General features: G+C 43.6%; 1 protein-coding gene across 1 annotated transcript; it reads right to left on the bottom strand.

Moving 5' to 3' along the window:
- Positions 1-1153: 1153 nt before the first annotated feature.
- Positions 1154-18312, bottom strand: camsap1a (calmodulin regulated spectrin-associated protein 1a; the record flags this gene model as incomplete). Its single annotated transcript, XM_079234997.1, has 19 exons — positions 1154-1444; positions 1588-1706; positions 2391-2512; positions 2615-2702; positions 3011-3073; positions 3249-3457; positions 4169-4305; positions 4406-6854; positions 6970-7051; positions 7455-7540; positions 7867-7993; positions 8307-8403; positions 8512-8651; positions 9044-9185; positions 10089-10121; positions 11065-11145; positions 11230-11391; positions 12524-12786; positions 18123-18312. 19 exons carry the CDS (start codon positions 18310-18312, stop codon positions 1154-1156), a joined length of 4881 nt encoding a protein of 1626 aa, XP_079091123.1.
- Positions 18313-18645: the final 333 nt, after the last annotated feature.

The following is an 18645-nucleotide window of genomic DNA, read 5'->3' as shown; positions in this document are numbered from 1 at the left end:
CCTCAAAATAGTGCCTGCTTTTTAGTAAACATAACAAAAAAAATCTACTCAAAAATGTACAAAATGCAGCAAACAAATATCAAGTATTGTGCAGTTCTCCCTACATTACTCCAGCGGCTGACAGTCTGTTATTACAGGGAAATTACTAGTGTTGAGCGCCAGCAGCTACATGAAAATCGAAATGAGCAGCAAACAGCTCGGTGGCGTAGCTCAGTCCATTTTGATTCAGCAACATGAGCCACTCAGGGATCTCAGTTGGCTCTTACGGGTGGTGGAAGTTAATAAGTTAATACAATATAATGCACTACTGAAAGGTATAATGCACTGAGTCTGAAAAGCGCTTGTTTGGAATACTAGTACAATTCCCCCCTTTTCTGTCAAACTTTATTCCTCTTCTGTCTCGGTATCAGCGGCACAAAGCTCCCAAAACGAAACAAAAACAAACGTTGCTTGGCTCCATAGTTCTGTCGCCCTTTTTAAAGCATAATGAGAGAGTGAGAGAACACATTCAGAGCAGGATGCACAAGCGGTGCATTCAGCTCTCCCCTTCCTTAACACAAAGACTCACGCGCTTCCCACAAACACACTGAATAGAAAACAAGACTGGACATTACCACTCACTAGCATCCATTCCATCCTGACATAAAAAAAGCTAGTTCCATCTTCAAAAAGCACTGACCAGTAGGAGTTACTGGTGAATAATAGGGGCCCTGTGAGTGGAGCCTGGATTAATCACAGCAGTAGTGTATTTTGTTTGCCAAGCTGAAATAGCATGATCAAGTAAATGTCCACCACTGCCTGTAGTTGCACTTGGTGTCAGTAGTATGTTCGCTACTGTTAAGTAGAGTCAGTGGTATTCAACTTGAGGGTCCATATCCTCTTCACTGCTACATAAGAGTCAGTCCGCCATCCATAGTGCCAAATTAATGAAGGACGTACCTCCAAATAAAAAGTGTGACATGCAAAAGAAAAAGCTAACGAGACAAAAGAAAGAAAAAAAAACATTCAGACTGACATCTTCATTCTTTAGAACATCTAACCGCCCTCTCAGACACGTTAGTCACATGATCACACTGTCCATCATCTCAGGGATTATTGGGTCCTGCCCAACAGTAGTAGATAGAACAGAAACTACACAAAAGTGTCATCTTTCTCACTTTCTCCGTGCACTCCCGGGTCTCTTGACATGCCAGAGCTGATTGTGGATGGTCAGGGCGTCCACGCTGACCGACACCGACTTGGCGGGGATGGCGTTGAACTGCTTGCGGTCCGAGCTGTATTTGTAGAGCTTGTCGATCATCTTCCGGCCGATGGAGCGCGGCCCCGTGCCGGTGAACTTGATGATCTCCTCTGTGTCCGGGGAGTACGAGTAGATGCCCCGGAACTGGCACCCGCCGTCGCGGAAGAGGATGATCAGGTGATTCGACTCGCACTTTTCCAGCTCCTGCGTTCAGTGAGACAGACGCAAGATATCATTTCCGAATATGGCAGATATACGCAGGAAAAATGTACTGAATAATTAACTACTTTACATATTCACAATGAATAATCACCAACAATAAATACATTTTAAGTGATCCCACTGACCTCCAGAATAACATTCTTCTGGGTCTCATTAACCTTTCCAGCCAGACAGCAGTGAGCAATGGCATTGATGATGATTGGCTTGTTGGACTTGGAGCTCGGCTCCTTGAAGAGTTTCGGACCTTTTAACAAACAAAACATAACAATAACATTAAATAAGATAAATGCATAAAGGTTTTTGATGTAATAGCTTTCGAAAATATGAAGATTTGCTTTCTTGCCAAGTTAGATAGAAGATTGATACCGTTCTCATTTCTGTGCATTAAGTATGACGCTGGAGCAGGGAAGAGATTAGTTCAGCTTTGCATAAAGACTGGAAGCGGTGCAGCGACTTCCTGGTGTCTGGCAACCTTGTGGTAAAGGCAAGAGTCCAGGAAGTCATGGGCTGAACCTAGAAATTGTTCCAGGGCGCGTGGCATCTTTTCTTTAAAAACGAGGCTGGCTAAAATGTCGCCTGAAGCTCCACATTTTCAATTACATAACAGATGTGTGCCTGTGTCTAGGATGGAAACAACAGGAAGTTCAAAATATGTAGAATAATTCATCAAAACGTTTGTGATTGATGTGTACACATGCACAAAGGTTACAACAGTCTAGTGCCGATTGCACAGAATATAACCATTGGATCTGACAGACTTATCTTGTGTGCACAAATTTACCAATACATTGAAAGGATTTAGCTAAATTGTGGCCACAAATTATGATATTGTTCACAAAAATGACTCAAAATGTGGGAACGTCATCTAACTCTCAGCAAGAAAGCAACGCAAAGCAGCAAATGTTAAGTTAGTTTAAAAAAATATCACCGTTGTACTCGTTTGAAGTGATGGAAGAGGCTATAGAGCCGTTCTCCCAGTCCCTCTCCAGGTTCCTGCTCGACGCCCTGCTCAGCATAGGGAACGACTCCATGGAGCACACGGATCCAGCCCTGGAAAGCACACTTACAGGTCAATGAAATGACCACTCGGATACACAAGATGGGGAGAGAATATCTCCTCCGTTCTTACACACACAACTCAGGAAATCTCACCTCTGAGACTCTGCCCCTCCAGAGATGACGCTGTCGGTCTCAGTCGCCAAAGACAGCGTTGATCCTCGATGACTGCAGCTCAGATCAGCTGAAAATGACGGCGACGGAAGGATTTAGTACTAGTTACTTTACTAAACAAAATGACATTGTTGTTTGCTCTTTCCACACCTGTTATACTGTGGGTATTATAACAGTTTATAACCCTGTGGTTCAAACAAGGGACAGAATCTGCACAATTAGCAAGACAACATGACAAAATGGATCATAAATTAGTCAGAATCAGATACTAGTGTACAATACATAGCCGACTCCTCTGGTGTTCATCACGTTAACTATATTTACGGGCCGTGCATGTATATGGATATCACATCATGCAGAGCAGGTTAGAAGGTTCACCTGCCCTGCAGCCTGCTGCTGAGCCCTGGGCTTTGATCAACATGGACTTCTTCAGAGAATTACCTGCATAACACACATTTACACACTCAAAAGGATGACAACGAAAAGTGAACGAAACAGAAAAATACATGTGCTCACGCAGCCTATCGGCATCTAGACAAAGTGAACACAAACAGGATCAAGACAACGTGGAGCACAACACAAATGTACACTGTTTAAGTCCTAAAGGTCTTCTTACGTGTGGTGGATCCTTTGGAGAGGCTGTTGGACTCCACACGGTGCAGTGATTTAGGTCTGCTCCTGCGGGATTTAGTGCGTGGGCGAGGCTTGACAAGACCTTGCTCCTCCATCAGCGCTTCCTGCTTCCTCTGCAGGTACTCCTGCTTAATTATCTCTCGTCTCGCCTTCTCCTCCTCCTTGCGAACGCGGTCCTCTTCTGCCTTGCGCCTTGAAGTGGAAACTGCACGTCAAAGATACTCCTCCGCAAACACACTTGCAGACTTCAGCCCTATTCACACGGGACTGGCATTTCCTGGGGTCCTCTAGTAATTTGTCCCAAAAAAACAGCGTGTAGGCAATGGCTGTAGATTTTTTTTTTACATTTTAAACTTTAACTGAGGTTTTTCTATGAAGCTTTTAATATCTTTCATAATATGTATATATCATTGTTTGTTATTGTTGTATTTGGGGTTAATGTAATTTATGGTGCTGTTCGACTGCCCCGTTATTAAAGGTGCATGCGGAAGATTAAACAGGTTATGACTGATATGGACTAAAGCAGAACATTGTGTTTGATAAAAAACCATGCTATGAATTTTGAAGTGCCGCACCGCTTGCTGTATGTGTTTGTGTTTGATAGAGAAAGGGTAAAAGAAGGTGAAAGCCCATTGACTATTGCTTGCAATATTTCTGTAACTTAATACAAACTGAAATTTGAATGCCAACATTATGAATGAAGCTGACATGAGTCAGCAATTAAATTCAAATAAAATAGAGACTTTGCTTATTCCCTTGCGAATGCTCAGTGCAAAACACAGACGTGGGGTAATTTCTAAATCACATGAGGTCATAAGGTGGTAATTATAGTCCGTGTGCAAATAGGGCTAATTAATCAATTTCTTATCCTTAGAATTAATTTGTCAGTCAACAAAAACATACCTGGTCTCATCACGTTTGAGCTCACTTTCCACTTCGTGATTCTGCTTGCGTAGTCTCGCCTCTTCCGCTTTGCGTTGCTGCCTGAGGAGGAAGGCAGCTCGACGTTTCGCCATTTCATCCTCTGCTTTCTCCTCGTCCTGGTAGACAAATGAAGAGTTAGCATCAGTTGAAATGACTGATTAAGCTTCCCAGACGGTACTCTTAATATTTCAAAAGCTAGACACTAAATCGTTTTACCTTCAAGAAGTATTCAATCACATTCTTCTGGTCGCCTTCTGCCGTGCAGTCTGTGTCGTCCGCACTGCCATCCACCAGTGGATCCTTAAGCTCTGAGAGGTCCACCTTGATCAGTTGACCCTGGACCCTTGTATTCTCATATCCACCCACAGCATCTCTCCCTGAGTTGGCAATTGTGTTCTCCTCATGTTCTGCAGCCTGTGAGGGAGACAAGAAGCACCCAGTTTCCTCTCCATCGCTGCTGGGTTGGTCGGGGTCCTCGCAGACTCTGAAGGTGGATTTTCTCTGAATGCTTTTCTCTGGTCTGGAGCTCTCAACCGTACTCCTCTCCTGGAGTCGACCAGAATTTTCTCTGCCCTCCAGGGATTGAGAATACGACTTGATAGAAGCCTTGCTGTTCTCTTTACTTTGTCTTGGCTCCGAGGCCTTGCTGCGTTGGCTGGAGCTAAGCTTTGGAGGACGTCGAGCGGGGGTAATGTTGCTGCCGCTGATTTCTACAAAGTGAACCGCAAACGATCTGGGGTCTGAGGTAGAGGACGTTGATTGTGTCGTTGTTGTGCTGGGGCTTGATTCAACACGTTCTGGAGGTGACGCCACGTGCTTCATCGGAGGTTCTTGGGATGACAGCACCCGCTTCATCGGCAGCTCTGGAGGTGAAACCACGCGCTTCATCGGAGGTTCGTGGGATGACAGCACCCGCTTCATCGGCAGCTCTGGAGGTGACACAACACGCTTCATCGGCAGCTCTGGAGGTGACACCACCCGCTTCATCAGCAGGTCTTGCTGTAAAGACATCTGCATCATCTGCTGCTGGATGGAACTAATAGCTTCATTGAGAAGATCTATGGAGTGGGAACACTCGTTCAAGTCCGGTTCAGCCACATTATCCTGGGACAGCTTGTTGTTCCTGTTCATCTGTTCTCCCTCTGCCTTTGCCTGCACCTTCAGAGCCTCAAGACAGGAGTCATCCCTACATGACTGGGTCTTTATTTTACCCCTGTCAGCTCGCTCTGAGGATTGCTGTGAGTGTTTTAGCGGCAGGGGAAGTGTTTCACTCTTCCCTCCACCCTTCTTCACGATGTTCAAGAAGGCAGCTTTCCCTAGCTTTAGTCGCTGCCGCGCTGACAGGGTCTCCATCTTCTTCTTCTGATACTCGATGGCTCGTCTTTGCTCTTCGAGCCGCATGTGAAGTTGCAGCAGCTCTGAAGGCACTACTGGGGGGCTCACCGCCAGATTCTTCCCCAAAACAGAACTAGGCTCCTTTCCTAGCCAGCCAGAGGTGCTGTCACTCCTCACTTGCCAGGGCGAGCAGGGGGCAACCTCAGAACCATCTGGTGTGGTCTTCTGAGAACTGCTGGTGCTTGAGAATCCTTCACGGAGGCCAAGTTTAAGGAGCTTTCTCTCTGCAAAGCTGGTCATCTTGACACTGGTGCTGCATGAAGCGCTGCAGCTGCTTGCCCACGATATGGTGCTGAGGCAAGGGCTTGAGCGTCCACTGCCGCCTTCCTTATCGTCCCGCTCACTAACCTTTAAGTCTTCTCTCAGTTTGGCTGACTCACCCTCACCCTCTCCAAATTCACACAACTCTCCATCCTCTAAGAATTGTCCCTTTCTTCTCCTCACGACTTCTTTAGTCAGCTCCATCTGCTCGTCCTCCTCGTCGTCTTCCTCGAGGTCTGCAATGTCAGAGCCAGAGTCATACCCTATTTCAAGCGCAGTGGAGGAAGGAGTTTCTACCTCTCCTGACAAATGAAGGAAAAAGCCTTGGGACTGCTTCTTCTCAGACTGAGAGATGCATGCCGACCTCTCTGTGGGTGGCCTGAGGGAGCTAGGGACTGATTCTGCCACATGTATGGGCGTAAAGGTACTTTTGTTTAACTCAGCCGCAGGAGCTTTCCTCAGTGAGGTGCTTGGGACGATAATGGCTGCTTTCCTCACAGCCGCTGTCGCTTTACAGCGACTCTCGCCACTCTCCTCCTCCTTGTTCAGGCTGATGCTCTTCTCTTTGGCGGGCTTAGGGATGGCAGGCATCAAAGGCTCCAGATAATAACTGTCGGCCGGGTGGCCTGGAGGAAAGGGACCCACGTCAAGGCGGGGAGAGCAACGGGTATTGGACCCCCTGGAGGTGGATGGTGCACTTGGGATTTCCAGCTCATCCTGCTCCATGTCACTCCCAAGCCGACATCGAGAAAATGCAGAAGGGTGGATTACAGCAACAAGTTCCTCCTCTTCTATTTCCTCTTCCTCATCCTCTATGCGCATGTGACTAAGCAGGCTTTGACCACTTAGCCTGTGTTGAGGCAGTTGAGCACCCAGCATGTGTTTGGGGGTAATGCTCAATATATTGGAGGCCAGGCTGTCTTTGCTGATGGAGCGAGCGAGGCTGATACTGTCTGCGTCGTCCTCCAAGGGGCAGTGTAAGGCGTAGGGCACTGGCTGGGATAAAGGCCTGGACAGGGGGAGAGGGATGAATATGATTTGTGCAAGCCTTGTATCATGAATCATGGAACAACATTAGTCTGCTGCACCTGTGCCTGCTGGTACATTGTAATCACACTGCTCACCTCTGCCTCCTCTCTGGCCAGGCCAGGATTGAGCCCTGATGCTGCCCATCACGTGTCAGAGAGTTGGACCTATTTGTCAGCCCTGTCCAAAGAAAATATGATCAATACAACTTCTCAAACATGCAACATTAATAATGGAGGATTTTAATAATCTACACTTGGGAAATGAACTCTCTAGATTTAATGTAAAACTGACTCTAAAGGATCTGATATTAAAGTGCATTATTTTGAAATCTTGCAACAGTAAATATCACAGTGAAATGTTTACATTAACAACTCATCAAGTACCTTGTTTTATTTGTAAGAAGTAGATATTCAAATAAGAAAGATACAAGAACGAAATGTGAGAACATTTTCCCTTAAAAAAACAATCAGACTGTTCTTCCTGCTCTCTATCTTCCCTCTCTCTTTTCTCTGCTTGAAGCACTTGTGACTTGAGGCAGCAAACTGCATTGGAGCTTGAGTAAATGTTTGTTTTATTTTACCTGAAGTGCTCTCCTCAGTCACTTTCTGTTGTCTCTGTCTCAGTGGCAGTAAAGAGTGAGATGGGCTTAGTGAGCCTGGTTTACTGCTGTCAGGAAAGGACAAAGAGGTTTCGGTTTTAATGTTAAATCTGGTTTGATTTTAGCTTTTTAAATATTTAAACAATGTTGCTTTTCTTAAATACAATACTCTGATAGTGTGTACCGAAAATTAAACTAATGTGTGTGATTATATAACTAAGATACTTGGGAAAATGCTACCATAGGTTGGATATGAAGGCATTTATAATACTGCTGTAAATGTAATCTGGGAATAATAGTGAGAATGGCCAATAAAATACATAAGTGTAAAAAACAGAACATTAATCAGTAAACGTGTGACGTGTTACTGGAAAACACAGTTTGTGGATATTACCTGATGTCGGGACTCGGGGACGTGGTCAAGCTGTGTGCAGAGTTTGATGATGTCAGGAAACTACGTTTGGTGACGTTGGAGATGGGAATATGGGATCGTGAAGTCTTGGGCTGCAGCAGCAATCTCACTACACAAATGATAGAAGAGATCCGATAACATAACATTGTTTACAAGAGCCAATAGCAGTTTGATCAAAATCTGAAATATTGTATTTACCCCCATATTGGTACATTACAGTTATATAATCCTAAAGAAATATAAGAAACATTTAAATAAAGGACAATTAGAGTACAGAATGCCACAATATATCACAACATATGCAGAGAATACAAGTAAAATCCCAAAACAGGTTCAAATGTATGCATCAAACACACACAACATACAACCACAGCCTAAATAAGTTTGTTATGTCACATATGTTAAAGGAGAGTGTGTTGTACCATCTCTGAGTTCATGAAGGTCCCTGGGCTGCACAAAATCTGGCTTCACGATCTCAAACCACCAGAAGAGCTCAGCAATGAAGACCATCACGTTATTCTGCAAGACACAATGATCACGCACAAGGTCAATACAACAGTATGACGTGAAAATGTCGTCGGCACCTCTTTTAGAACTTTCTGGTTGTGACGTGTTTTCGGGGCTCACCTTTAGCACTGGTGGAGAATACAACATGTCCTCGGGCTTCAGATAGAAGCATTTGTTCAGGTATTCTTGAGAAAACTCCTGTAGTAGCTGGATGTTGTACATAGTGTCTGCTATGGAGGGGACATCCTTCAGGCAGATATCTGCACAGAGCAGGACAACAATGGTCAATACTCACTGTAATAGTTAAGTGGTACATCAAGACCGTTTTAAACCTACCGGTACTTCTTATGAGAGACGATGTTTGGCATTTTGGAAAACACACATTTGCTGAGTTGCCGACAGTTAGATGAGAAGATCAATACCAATATAATATAAATTTGAGGGAAAACAACTTTATCTGTGATGAGTTATAAAAAGGAGAAATAATCCAATAATTAGTGTGTTAATAATTTAACTTAAGAGGTGCTAGTGGGCTGATTTGTTCACAGCTAGCCAGGCTGGCTATTCCCTCTGCTTCCAGTATTAAAGTTAACTTCATATTTAGTGTCCAGCCATGAGAGTGGTATCGATCTACAGTCCAGTGTTACCGTACCTTCCAGTCGAATGAGTTCTGGGCAATAGAAGTGGATCACAGCCAGCAGAGCTGTGCCATCACACACATCCTTCATTAGGTCGTCCAACAGAGGGAAGTGCTGAAGTGCTCGACCTGACAGGTGATCTCTCCGGTAACGCACCTACACAGGAGGAGAGGGCACGAGTTTAAACAAAGCACACACATGTATCTCATCAGGAAACTGAGCAACATGCTCACACACACACAACCACACGACATTTCTCACTTTGTAAATGATTCTCTGCCTCTCTTTAACACTTTGGAGAGTAGGTATCTGTAAGTGGCATCCAGTGCTTGATTACCTTAAATTACTTTCAGAGCACTGTGTCCATCTGACCTGTCATGTGGTACAATACTGTGTGCCTTCGCTCATAAGGACTTGCAAGGATGTTCAGCTCATTCAGGTGTCATAATGTAACTACGACTAAGGGGGGTGTAGTAGTTGATTGATGTGATTCATGACAAAAAAGGGGGAAACTATCAAGGTCAGGATAAAATAGAAAGAAAGAAAAAGAAACAGGTCAATGGTGAGTACATTACCATGCGAGAGAACTCCACAGGCTCCAATAAGTAGCTGGCCAGAGCATGCAGTATATCAGGCTGGTGAGGGAAGAAAGAAATGATTGGAAGGAAGTTAATGAAATGAAATGAGGCAAGCCATGACTGGATGAGTGGACTCCAGACAGGTTGCCTTATGGCAATAGTTAGTGAGAACTGCCCGGGTTTTCACTTTGTTTTGAGGGAGGGGAGGTGAGGAATGTGAAGTGAGTGGAATACTGAAGCTTAAGGGTTTGATGCAAAGTAAAAGCAAAAAATGAGCAGGAAACAGGTGTCTCATGAGCTAGATGTCTATTATTTTGCCACCAGGGGGCACTGTGTCATCTTCACTGTGAACAACACTGTATTTATACTGTACATCACTGCATTGGCTCCCTTCTTGTGCTGTCTGACACTGAAACACACACATCTCAGACAGTCAGACAGACAGACTGACAGACAAGAGAATGCTAGCGGTTTCACTTACAGGTACAAGCTTCCAGTACCATTTGGAGGGAGACTAGTATCCAAGAGGCAGGAAAGGGGAGGAAAGTTTGGGGAGACACAAACAGGAAGAGCAGCAGACAAGTCAAGGGTCATATACAGAGACAAGAAATCAGATGATCCCCTGTTACCATGGAGACTGATCTGATCTTAAAGACAACTGGAAAGGCTTCGGCAGAAAAAGGGGAAAGTACTTGAGGTGTTTGTGTATATTGTAATTAAAAGGTAAACTGAGTTATTTTACATGTTGTATGTCACGCTAATGCGATCCTATTAGAGACGTAGCTCAACACGACACTGAGTTTACACTTTACGTCTTTTTACAATACGGCCTTTCTGACTTATTGATAGAAACCAAAGCATGTCAACGAAGTGCAGAGGTTTTCAAATTGTGAGGCGCGGGAGAGTTGAAGGCGATCCAGAGACATAGCTCAAGTCAAATACAAATATGAATACACAGACATAAATGGACACAAATCCGCTCCAAAATCTAAAATATGCTCCTTACAACTTCAGGACTTGCCTGAAAATCTTCATGTTTTTTGGGGGTTTTTCTTCAGTATCAAAGTAATCCAGTTAGAGTTGCCTTTACATGCATGAGTACGATGCAAACAGGAACTGCTAATCGCTCATTTGGCAAACTTTGAATGGTGCCAATTGGGCAAAATGTATACAACAATAGGCCAGAAGCACAGGGCTCAAGTTGTAGACCACAGCTATGTCATGAACGTTTTGTGTTTCAATCTGTGATCAGAAGGTGATATGAGGTGCTCATCAGATCTCAATGCAGGCAAGATCCAATGACTAAACCTACCGCCGACAGTTAATGCACTCGGTGAGGAAAGGACGCATGCGTATAAAGTCCCAGACAGACAATAAACAAAGGCAACACAATTACCAAAGAAAGACACTATTATAGGAAGCTTGTGAGACAAAGTGACAGACACACAAGCTGTTACCTTCTGGTGACTCGGTGAGTCCAGCAAATGTTGCTTCATTTTCATCTCTTTTTCCAGGATCTCCCTCATCTTTATGTTCACCTGTAACGACAAAAGGTACCGTGGGTCCACACAGGTAGGAGAAAGCACGCATGTCAAACACGAACACCCATGTCTGGTTCTTACCTTGTTGATCCAAAAGACCATCGCGTCTTCCAGGTCAAAAGGCAAGTCCTTGGAGGCACTGAAGTTCGAAAAACGCTTGATACTGGACACCACCTTCTCTATGCTGATCATCTCCACGATGAAGGCCATCATCAGGGCGTCAATAAGGTGGATGTGGCAGCTCTGGAAGAATACAGATTTTACTGATTATATCGCATACAACTATGGCACTGCATTTTTAATCGTAGTACATATGTGTGCTTTTCTGTGAAGAAAAAGAGGATTTTACAATCAAAAGAGATAAGAGATGCTCCATCAATGAGTTGCTATGGAAACAGGGGAGACTTTCTTACTGGAACATGGAGAGTTCGAACAGCAAAATCCTGTGAGACTATCACCATTGTAGATCATTATTTTATGACTCACCCACTGTTTATTATTGGTGCAAAAAGGCCGGCGGCGAGCTAAAGCTTGACACAATGAAAGTGTGGGTGTTTTTCTGGAAGCCTGGCAATTGATTTATTTTTACATTAAAAAAAATTTAAAAAAATTCAATGTCTCAAATAAAGAATCTATTTCATGGAATGATGGTCTCAGCGTCTCTTCAGTGTCTCCACCTAACATGAACCTCTGTCGCCAAGAGCAAAGATTACTTTCACATGCCGACACATAAACTTCTGCTTCTCAGTCGGCGTCTTTTGCCTTTTGTGTTTTCACACCTGTGGGATATGACTAATACCCCACACAAGTGGGTTCATATCAAATGAAAAATGTTATGCATTTGATTCATTTTGCTTCATGAATATTTTAGTTAAACACTCTAAAACGTCCACTGGTGCATTATTTATTCCAATACTGTTGGCTCATGGAAAGCAAAGTCCCATTCGCTTATTGCCAGATAATAAGTGTGGGTTGTCCACTAGGTTCTACGACTGCGGAGAAGTTCCCACATTGGCATAACAGTGAACATGTTGTAACCTATTAATAATCCACACATTCCAAAATTAGTATCAATTGATTGTCTTGGCCACTGTTAACCCAACATAGACTTATTGTCACATAAAGTTGTATAAAGCAAATGTGTTCGCATACATTACTATTACACATCCAGCATAAACAGAGCAGCACAAGCAGACCTTTGAAGTGACTTTGAGTCCAATATTCCCTCTGCTTTTAACTTTGTTTGGTCTCCTCTATCTCTCTTTAGCATCTAAATGCTCCACTGTGTTCGCCAGCGAGTCGCTGACTGCTAATTTCCATGTGTGAACCCAAGTGAATGTTGTTCTACAACCAGACGTGAGGTTAAGCTACCCACCATCTTGATGGAAGCCGAGCTGAGGTCCAGATCAGAGACAGGTGTGTTGTCTGTTTCCAGGACATAGATGCCTTTCCTGGACAGGGCCTGGAGGACAGACTGGTGGCTTTGGAGCGAGGCGGCCTGCTCGGCCTGCAGGACGAGCCCACACACCCGGCAGTAGAGCTCTCCAGACAGCAGCAGGCGGATGATGGTGGGCTTGATGTGTTCCTGCTCATACTGGTCGGTATAGAAGGGGTTGCGCAGGTCAGCAGGGATGTGATCTGGAAACAATGACGATGTATCAATAAAGTAATGTCGACTTGATGAGACATTCAGGGTTAGCCAGATCATTTATTTGACCAATTTAAGTTGTATTAAAGTCACAAATCCTACCGTGCATCCACACTATTTTTGTACACACACGTGTCCATCAATGCCTCACCATGTTACGTAACAAAGACTCTCCCAGGACTCCGACTTTTAAGGTGTTAGACAGTCTAATAAGAAACCATTGCAAGAGGAGAGCACTGCGACAAAGCCAATGGTCAAACAGCACGACGAGCAGCCCTGAAGGCTCATAGGTGCACTACAGGCTTTAAGCCAATGAGCTAACAGGACTTAGTGGTGCTAATTAAGCTGGTGGTGTTGGCCCAGCCAGCGGGGTGCCTCCATGCTCATGGACACAGACATGGGGCAGCTATTTTTATGTGCCTTTGGACATGTTAATCCAGAGTTAATGTCTGAAGCACACACGAAATGTAGCTTCCAGCACTTTCTAGGTAGATTTAGGCAGGAAACAACAGGGAGACTGTTGTCTGATAGACAACAGTCATCATGCATCATATGCATTGTATAGGATGAGGATACGAAATACAATTTTAAAGAGAGACATTGTAATTAATATTGGGTTCAGCAATATTTCATGAATTAATTATTAGTGTTACTTGTATTAATTGAATAAACAAAATCCTCTAAAGGCAGATATGTTATATTTTTTACAAATTGGGTCTCATTTAATAGTTTGTCCTATCTTAGTATTTAACTTCATTAAATAGGAGGCTTTCTCCCCCTGCATTTAGCCTTTATGCTAAGCTAGGTTAACTGACTGCTGGCTCTAGCTTCATAGTTAGTGCACAGACATCTCTAAGCAGACCACATGGGCAACCAGACAACATACAGGCAACAGCCATCACATTGTGCTGAGCAACTCTCTAGTTAAACTGTGACCTACCATAATGTATTATGGTGACTTTGTATACATTCACCAGTGGTTTCACTGAAGTCATTGGTGACATGTTAAATCCCTGCCTGATCGCTGTGTCACTCTTAAATAATAAGAAAATAAGGCTGAGGCTTTAAAGTACCCACATTTAAAAAGAGGATAAATGATGATACTTGGATCAATATTCAACCACTTAGCAACAGCATCTTTTCTCACTTAGCTTCACTAAGAGCCAGCTGACTGGGGTGAACAGGCAAAATAAGACAGCCATCAGTGGAAAGCACACAAACACACACACACAGCAGGCTTCGATCAGAGCTCCAGCACACTGTGAAAACCATAGCTGACACAGACTGCTTCCTTGGCACAGTCTACTACAGTATCCATCTCACTCTGTGCTGCTGTGTAGTGCTGCCATATGGGCGTAAGAATCACAGATCCTATCAGAGAATTATCATTACACGTCCATCCAAGTCTGTCTGGATTGGTCTCATTTGTGTTTCTCTCAACAACAGCACATCTTGCTCGTCTTCCTTCGGCAGATTTCCAAACACATCTCTCTTTGTCCTGCCACTTCCTCAGCCTCAGCTGTCCCAGAATGCCCAATCATCCTCCATGGTTGCCGTGGAGATATTGATGGGGAATGCTAGCATGGCTAATGGTGGGGGCTGGGTTGCAGTTTTCATCCCATAACCAAGGCCTGCTCATAGAATCGTGTTATGGTCCCTGGCATCAGGAGGTGTGTGTGTGTGTGTGTGTGTGTGTGTGTGTGTGTGTGTGTGTGTGTGTGTGTGTGTGTGTGTGTGTGTGTGTGTGTGTGCGTGTGTGTGCGTGTGTGTGTGCGTGTGTGTGTGTGTGTGTGTTTGTGAGAGAGTGGCTCAAAGGAATTGGTGGAGGAGCAGAAGCAACTGTCCTAATCGTAGTTGCTAACACTCCTTAGATATTTATCATCCACCTGATCCCGGTGTTAAAGCCCACCCTGGTGTGCATGTGTGTGTTTGGGGTGGAGGGGGGAATCAAGAGGAAGGGGTGCAGGGAAAGCCTTTGTTCCTATTCGTTTAGAGGTCAGATTGATCAGCAGAGATCTTCCTGACAGTCAGGGCAGGGCTGTCAGACTCTGGGCTCTGCAGGGGAAAGCCACTATTCTCTATAAGAAGGCTTCATGGAGAATCCTCCTGCAGACCGCGTGTTGGGGAAACACAGCCTCTAAGCTAATTCACCCAGTCGGCACACTTTATAAGTCTGACCCTGCAGGAAAATACATTTAAAAAAAGGCTGCTGCTGTATGCAGCCAATCCGTCCTGTCGTTTAGTTTAATTTAGTTTACTTTACACAGCATCATACTTATCATGAAGTTTTCATGTTTTATCTAATGCCACTGGTAGTTTATTGCATTGCTTACGTACAAACAAAAACACTGGCCAATATATCAATCTCATCATTGTTTTATACTAAATATTAATATCAGAATCGGCATCCAGTAATCCAGTATTGCTTATGCTATTCAACATAACACACGTTCACATATTTCATCCTATTGATTATGTATTCCTGTATTGTATTTAAGTCTTCATGCTTTTGGTGTGGTTATTATTTCGGCATGAGGCAATAATAATGAAACTAAATAAAAGAGGAAAGCTTGGTAAAAGTATGTGAAATATGAATCCAATCTCTAATCATAAACAAAGTAAGAAAAAAAAAATGTCCTTGGCTTCCGGTGACAACAATAGAAACATTTTGGCCTTTTCCAAAGGCCATTATAAAAGCTGTCATGAGTCTAAACAAACGGCGGTGTTGGACAAAGACACAGGCCTGCAGGTCCAATCCCTTTAACCACTTAAACATGTGACTGGCTGTGCTGACTTTCACACACGCAGACAACACAGTCCTCCCAGCACCGCTGTGTTGGGGGGTTTGTCCTCTAATCTAATAAAACTGTTTTGGTTCCTCTGACCTCCACACTGACTCAGTGACCATGAGACTGTATCACAGTAAACAAACAGGCACACTGTACATCAACACCATGTATTGTTTCAAAACAGTGAAACACCACTGATAATTTTTGGGCTGTTTGTTGTAGACATTATAGGATTAACGGGGAATATAAAATTCTAAAGCATTTCGTTGTAAAATGTGATTCTAATTCGGTGTCAGTGGGCTTTTTACCCAAATGCTGCCATAATTCCCCAATATTTAGCCTATAATATGTTGACAAACTCCAGTCAGTTAACTGTCTTACATTATCACAGCCTGCTAATCAAAACAATTCCTTCCTGCCTGAACCTAAGTCTCATCATCAACACGCAAAACTAAATGCACGTACCATCTTGACCATATGAACTTGTTATATAAGTTATAATAACTGTCCATTCTGTGTGAAAATGGAGTTAAGATGGTGCAATAAATCAGTGCAATAAAGGGCTCCAACATGAAATGTCTCTGGCTCAATGTGACGTCAGGACGGGGCCAATCAGATTAAGGGAAGCAGGAAGCTTGAAGGGAGGAAAGGGTGATGGTTTGTTGTTTATTATGGGCAACTGATCTCTGCCCTGTTGGCTAACAGGGAGGTAAAGCAACGATACTTCCAACGTTGGCACTAAGCTTTATGTTTTCGGGTTATGTTCCCCTCTCAGAATCAATTTACTGAGTCATCTACTGCAAAACAGAAGACAACACTGCAAGGCAGTGAACTCTTAAACCACAGTATGCATGACTCATAAAAGCAATATGATGATGGATAGTTTTCCTTTCCTGAATGATTGTCTCTGTCTCCTTCGAAATGCCCTATTGTCTTGCTGATGAAATAAAGTCACGGAGACTAGTGGGCTCGCAGAAACAGCACAGCTGATCTCCTGCTCAGACTTCCAGCGAGTGACACCAAAACCCACATTCAGGGAGTCCTTTCCAGGCATTTACTTTCAGCCATGTAGAGCAATCATTTTTAATGTTTTAGTAGACCTCGTCAGAGCTGGCAAGGCGAGTGACCCGTGCATAAAAGGCTTTGGCTGATCGTGAGATGTCGGCCGAGGTCTTTACTCACGAACATGAAGGTCTGGACTGTTGCTATGCTGCTGTCTTTTTCTCAGGAAGTTTGTTTACCTTTTTACAGTAAAAAGATTAATTCAGGATTCACTGAGTGGGCGCTGGATTTTTAGACAAAATGTATTCATATTGTCTTTTTGGACCGAATACAATAATATAAACCATATAATAACAACACTACTAAATCACGTTATGTATAGTCACAGTTCATACATTTAACTGCATTTAATCTGACTCATGCAGACTCCTATCTTTAACTCCTATACAAAGAGCACTACAATGACTACATGAAAATAAAACACACATTCGTATGAGAGAAAAGGAGAGGCACAAATTCAGCTCATGGTCTAAATGTAATGAGTGTGACTGGTGTGGGAAGTCATCTCCAGTGCTAACTAAATCAGTCCAGAGACAATATGTGTTGAGTCATAGGTGGCTTACTGCCTCGGTCAAACAATCTTCTCGTTGCTTTAAACTCTGGCCTTTAGTATACCAGCTAGTAATACCAATAAGGTCGGTATAATGATTATTTTCCTGCCAATTAATCTGCTGATGGCTTTCTCGACTCATTGATGTTTGCATGAGTTTGGTCTGGAGTTAAAATGTCAGGCGAAAAAAGTCAGACATAATTTCCTACAACCCAATGTGACTGTTTCAATAGTCAAAATGTTTAAAAAAGCATTCAGTTTGCTATCACACAAGACAACTAAAAGCAGCAAATCCTCATACTTGAGAAACATATACAAGGTAAGGTTTGCCATTTTGGGTTGAGTAGTTCCTCAAAGGAATTCCTCCAGAGGAATCCTCAATTATTTAGTTTGACGAATCATATTTGACTAACCTGTTCAGCTCTAAGTGTAATCACAACTACCCCAGCACCATTGTTGCATATCATATGTTGCTCTCTTTCTCTGTCTGCTTCTTCACTGTAAACTCTCTAGAATAAAAGCAAAATACTAAAAGAAATCTACATATATACCTGACACCATGTCTAAATGCTCTGCATGACTGCATTATGTTGTGTATTTCTTTTTTCCTTGGTACCAGGCTTGTAGTATACGTGTTATTGTTGCTATATGATAGCATGCCAGAAAATAGAATTGGTGCAATTGTTCCAGCTCCATTAACAAAATGTGCATTCAGCTAATTATCCATGCAACCACAGTACTGAGTCTGTATTGCACAAATAACATAGAGGCTATACCATGTGCAGGTACTGGTATTCTTTACAGATAGCCCCCTCCTGGGCTACACAGCGAGACAAGACAAACAAACAAACAACACATGTATGTGCTCCAATAAATATATAAACGAAGACTGAATTGTGAGAGGTAAACACAGCTGAAGCCTTACCTATACCATAAGCTTTGGCAAACAACCAGCGGAGATTTGCTTCTATTTTGGCTCTTGCAGAGTCGTAAAGCTCCAGCGGTACGACCTGCGCCTCCATGCCTCCTCCACCTGCATCATCTGCCGCTGCTGCTGCCGCTGCTGCCGCTCTCCTCCAGGTGCTGTCCCTGCCAGCACTCACCTCCACGTCCATCCTGCACGCAGACACACAAACATCACCGCCATAGAGTAGCAGCCGGTTGCATTACATCATAGATTTGAAGAACAACAACGAGCGGTGGCCTGGCCTCACTGACAGCACCCTCTCTAACGATGATGACGACGCCGATGACGATGATGATGGGATACATACAACATAGACTCACGTTGTTTAAGCGGGTGGCACTGTAGGTGTCTCTGCTGTCTGCCACACAAAACACCATTTCTTAGCACCTTTTCAGGTGACTAGGTTGCAGTGAAAGGAAGAAGCAGCACTTTTTGGACATGAATGAGAAAACGCTCGTTTAGCTAGCAGCAAATAAAGACA

This window comes from Taurulus bubalis (assembly GCF_910589615.1).
Source record: "Taurulus bubalis genome assembly, chromosome: 19".
Lineage (NCBI taxonomy): Eukaryota > Metazoa > Chordata > Actinopteri > Perciformes > Cottidae > Taurulus > Taurulus bubalis.
This window is presented reverse-complemented; position numbering and strand designations above follow the sequence as displayed.